Raw genomic sequence first — 5,358 nt, forward strand, 5'->3', positions numbered from 1 at the left:
TGATTCATTAATTAATGATTTGTAGTTCTTTCTTATAATCAATACCAATGGATTTTAAAATAGATAAGATTTAAAAATATATATATTTTTGATTTATCAATTCAACTATGCCAGATTTTAGAAGGATTCACTATTGATTTTTGGATGATTCAGTATTAAAATTATTGACTCCAATCTCGTGAAAAACACTGAAAAGAAAAATTCAAAGGTATCAAAAGCAAAACAAAAAAAAAACCCAAAACCAACGTAAAAACACACATAAAAGTTCAATAAAACATTTCCTTATTCCATACTACTTTGAATCCACCCTAACCTTTCTTCCACCGACATTTTAACAAAAACGTCTTGAATTCCAAGATGATAAATCTGCGTAAGTGCTTTGAAACGAATACGTATTGTTAAACAACTAGTTTAAATTATACATAACTTTTTATGTTATAATGTAAACTGGGGCTCCCTTACTGTTGAAAAAACAAAAAAAAATCATAGAAACTTTCGTGTCCATAAATGGTTCCAAAGCAGGAAACAAATTCCATCAAAAATAAAAAATGTGTGAGTCAACTATATTTGGCTACCAGTGTTAGTAGCATCTCTCCACATATTAGCAGCTATGGTTGCTCTCCATTTCCTTGCGTTTTCTCTTTCTTGTTCTTGAGTCTCAAAATTTTCTTCAATACCACTTTCGTCCAAAGTTTGATTCTCATTTCCTTCCAAAGTTTGATTCTCATTTTCTTCATCTTCATCACTACAAAACTCATCTGATCGGCACTTTTTGCGAAGAAAGTTGTGTAAGGCAGCGCATGCAAGAACCATTTCTGCTTGAGTCTTGAAAGAAAATGGTGGTGCAGATTTAAAAATCAAAAAAGGAGATTTAAATATACCAAATATTCTTTCAATGACGTTTCTTAAATGCGAGTGGCGAACGTTAAATAGTTCATTTTGATTTGCTAGATCACTTCCTTCCCCACGAAATTCTTGTAGATGATACCGAGTACTTCGTAGTGTAGCTAAGAAGTTACGTCGATTTGCAAACCCACAATCAACTAAATAATATTTTCCTGAAACACATCCAAAACACATGATATAACACACTCAATTTAGAAAACATTTGATCAATTATTATCACATAATATATAATTGGATTACAATCACCTTCTGGTACTTGGAGCCTGTTAATTCTTCTTGTTAACGCATCTTGCAGAACTTTTGAGTCATGAGCTGAACCTTCCCATCCACTTAAGACATATATGAACTCAAGATCAAAGTTACAAGCGGCTAGTACATTTTGAGAAATAACTCCCTTTCGATTACGATAACTTTCCTTTTTAGGACTTTGTACCATTGCATCAATGTGCGTACCATCAAGAGCTCCAATACAATTCTAAAATAAAATGAAAAACATTATTCACTTTATACATTTTGGAAGAAAACAAAATCATAGACGAAATTTTGTACCTTGAAATAAGGATAAAATCGAGTGCTTGTACTTATTTTTGGGGGGACTGTATGTGTAGGCTTTGCCATCAAACTAGGTGCAAGCGTGTTTAAAGCTCTGAGAATCTTGTGAAAGTTTGTACTTGCTGTGAATTTTGACCTCTTAAAAGTATCTATGGTATGGCAGTATTTAGAACTTTGCCCAACTGTCATCAAAAAAGTAGCAAGCATCTCTTCGACATACATATGTCGTGTGTTTCTTAAATCAGTCTTCATTCTGATCAGATAACACAAATCCGCAAATACATCCGGATACATACGATATAATTGCCGAAAATGATGAGGATTTTCTTTCAAAGCCTTTTGAATATAAACGTGTCCTTCTCTAGTGATTTGTCTCCGAATCGGACGTTCAATTTGATTCTCATATGCAGTGACGAGTGTTAATAACAAAACGTCTATATCAGAATCATCTTCCTTATAAAGAATCTGTTCCATTGTTTCGAAACCTACCACAAAATATGATAATAATACTGATCATAACCGTTATAAATAATAACAAGGTTTAAACTTCAAGCAATCAAATATCAGCACATATTCGTAACTTTTTTTCTCCATTATAATGTAATCATTTATTACTGCCAGTCAAAAGAGCATTGAAGATGATTCAATGGAGTCAAAATAATACATTTTGAAATTGATAGAATACATACCTTCGTTGTTGCAGCAGGAACTCTATCGTGGAAATCTTGTGATGAAAATATTCAAGATTGAGTCAATAAAAAAATTGAAAAATCTGATTCACCATGTTAAGACTCGCCTGTTCTTTTGTGAAGAACAAGAAAATGTGAAAGAATAAAATGAAGAAAATAAAGACAACGCACACGTAAGAAAAAAATGGGCTGATAACTCTGAAATTTCAACTGAAAATCTTTAGGTAAAGCTTGGATTCTGATTGCTGAAATTTACTCATAAAAAATATCAAAATCATTCAACTTTCTTAGAACTCTTTTTACTAATAAAATCAATCCCTACTTGAATAACACTAGACTTTAAATCATAATATCAAATCTTAGATTGAATAACAACAAATTTTAAATTTTTATTATTAATGATATTATAATTACAAGAACCAATAACATTGGATTTAAACTCTTTCAATAAAAAATATTTTAAATACAAGAATCAATAACACTAGATTAAAATCAACTATTGAATAACAGTAGATTGTTCTTAGATTTCAATTATATTCAAGTCCATCAATGAATAACTAGATAACTTTTGTCGTACAAAAAAATAGGAATCTTGCAAGTATAGTCAAGATTCTGACCAAAAGTTTTTATGGTTTGTAGTAGTAATGCAAAGTAAGTTGAAGAATATTCCTACACAAAGATGTTGGATGGGTGGATTATCCACATGGATTTACGCCATAGAAGCGGCAATCGAGTTAGCTAGCTCTCAGGAGATTAATAGCTTTTATGATTGCCAACATCAGTGAAGACAACGCTTGTTTTTCAGGCTGCTCAATCCGCGAAAACCGAACCGAAATAGAAAACTGGCTTGTTTTTTTTTCTTGTAATAAAATACAATCCGTATGAATGTTATTATTTAAGGACTGGAGTATATAAATATGGTTCGGTTATAGACCAATCAAACCAAATAAATCGAGAAAACTGTTTATTAGAATATAGTTTTATTTAATAGAGTAGTTATTAGTTATAATTAAATTATTGACGATAATTAATTTAGGAGTAGATACTTTTATATAAAGTAAGATGTCGACCTTGTGCCTTTGGCTTCCGACCTCTGGGTCGTGCGTTCCTCATGTTTCCGGGGTAAAAAAAACATCTAGATATTGAGAGATCTTTAAATATCTTAGGATATAGTTAAATCTAACATAAACCTATGGGTCGTACGCTAACCTTTTATGAGCGCTATCGGTGGCCTTTCATGTCTTGCAAAATGTATTAGACCTGATAATGCTTTGGCTACTAACTTATTTTCAAGATATATTTATTCTCCTATTCACAGGCATTGAAATGGAATAAAGCATATATTATGTTATCTCCAAGATACAGTTGATGTAGAATTGATTTATCCTAGAAAATCCGAGATTGGTATGGTTGGTTTTGAAGATGCATGATATTTATGAGATCCTCATAAAACTCGATTGCGAACCATATATGTTTTTTACAATTAGTGGAACCGCGATCTCTTGGCGTTCCCAGAAACAAACTATGGTTGCGATCCACCAAAATCCGAGCTACATCAAGCGTAGTACACCGCTCTGTATTTGGATGGAGTTTTACAAACTTCCCTGCAACACGAGATAAACACTTCAACCCTTTATGCAAAAATAGTAAATTGGGAACTCCTTTTAAATCAATCCACATCGGCAGAGCATATAAATCAAGAGGATCCAGATCTGTCTCCGGCGACCATTCCCTTACTACCAATGGAACACCAGCAACACGCCAGTATCTTCTCCAGATAACTCTAGCCCTCAGGTGAGCATTCTCAATCTGAAACAGAACAATATTCTTCTCAATAAACCGAACATCGATTTTTGATCCATCCCTTGATGACATCCAAATCCGATTAACTGTGGCATGGATTGAACCCACACGTGGAGCATCACCAATAAAGTGACGTACTACAAATCTTCTCCAGAGCGACTCTGGATTAGCAAAAACTTCATCAGAAATCTGAATTGATGCCACACTGTCAACCACATTAATTTTTGGCATATATATAGAGAACACGAGATGGGATCCAGGGTGGTTTAACTCACCTGAGTGGCAACAGAGTGTCTGTGGGATTATCGAAGCTCGACCACAAATCCTTACTGGAATCTTTGCTCAACAGGCGGAAGTTTCCGGCGTCGGTCATGCGCACTTGTTAAACAGAGCCGTTACTCGGATTCAGTGAATAACTCCAGAGCCGTTGACCTCGAGGGTCAGCGAGAACCAAACCGCGGTCTGCGGTTAGTGTAACCTTGGAACCAGCAGGGACAAGGCCACTAGTTGTGTTGACATCTTGTGCGTGCCACACGATGGTTGTGTTGGGAGTCTTGTTGAACCATATGGATAGACTGAAACCACCGTTTGGTTGGATCTTGCGGAACCCTAAGGCATGAACTGGAGATTTGCTGGGATCTAAAGCCGTCAGAGATTCTCCGACAGGAACAGATCCGTTGATGATGTTTTGAGACAAAACGACAAGTACTTGTAGTTGCAGAACGAGAACAAGTTAAGAGTATCGAACAAGAGAGGAAACCCATTTTGATGAGGACAGATCTTGAGATTACATGTGTTTTATATATAGACTAGATGTTTGCCCGCGCAAAAGCGCGGATTGGCTAGTTTTTATGCATACTGTAAAGTAAAATCAAGTACATTTTATTTGAAAACATCTATACTATTAAAACTGAAACTGCCACTGCATTTAAAATCAATTTCAATTAATTAATTATAATAGTTGTTGTTTCTTTATGGTGAAAATAAAAACACAAACTGAAATATATAGTATATATTATATAAAACAATTTTTAAACCATATTTAATTTAGTTAATATAAAAATTTCGAGAGTTCAATTTTCAAGAAAACAAAATATCATAAAATTAATAATAGTTCTTAAAAAACAACATGTTAATATATGAATAGTACAATTACATCCAATTGTATCAAATTATAATTTTTTAATATAATATTATGCACAAATAAAAAAAATTATTATCAAACATCTATATTATAAAGTAATATATTTTACCCTATATGTAAATTACAGAACATAAAAAAATATACATGAGATATTTTTAGAAAACCAGTGGTTTATGAATTTACGTTGAATATAAGTTAAATCAACCACCCGCGCCCCTAGTCTCAGTTATATTTACATACATAGTCAAGACTTAAGAGTTATAT

At 33.3% G+C, this 5,358-nt stretch overlaps 1 protein-coding gene and 1 long non-coding RNA gene across 2 annotated transcripts; both read right to left on the reverse strand.

Moving 5' to 3' along the window:
- Positions 1-467: 467 nt before the first annotated feature.
- LOC106326107 (putative nuclease HARBI1) lies at positions 468-1,348 on the reverse strand. Its single transcript, XM_013764134.1, has 2 exons — positions 1,153-1,348; positions 468-1,058 (listed from the first exon to the last, which is right to left on the reverse strand). The coding sequence occupies exons 1-2, from the start codon at positions 1,340-1,342 to the stop codon at positions 562-564; spliced, it is 687 nt and encodes a 228-aa protein (XP_013619588.1). The 5' UTR covers positions 1,343-1,348; the 3' UTR covers positions 468-561.
- Positions 1,349-1,475: 127 nt separating this feature from the next.
- On the reverse strand, positions 1,476-4,709 carry LOC106326108. The gene is made up of 3 exons (XR_001267146.1): positions 4,226-4,709; positions 2,148-2,182; positions 1,476-1,943 (listed from the first exon to the last, which is right to left on the reverse strand). It is a non-coding gene; the product is annotated as an uncharacterized LOC106326108 (long non-coding RNA).
- Positions 4,710-5,358: the final 649 nt, after the last annotated feature.

The sequence above is a fragment of the Brassica oleracea genome, chromosome C2 (genome assembly GCF_000695525.1).
Source record: "Brassica oleracea var. oleracea cultivar TO1000 chromosome C2, BOL, whole genome shotgun sequence".
NCBI lineage: Eukaryota > Viridiplantae > Streptophyta > Magnoliopsida > Brassicales > Brassicaceae > Brassica > Brassica oleracea.

Bases quoted from the DNA above. Each gene is read 5' to 3' on its own strand.
- LOC106326107 (XM_013764134.1), bottom strand. From the start codon at position 1,342: ATGGTACAAAGTCCTAAAAAGGAAAGTTATCGTAATCGAAAGGGAGTT. The intron at 1,059-1,152 runs GTGATTGTAATC...GATGTGTTTCAG, and splicing joins CAGGCTCCAAGTACCAGAAG to GAAAATATTATTTAGTTGAT.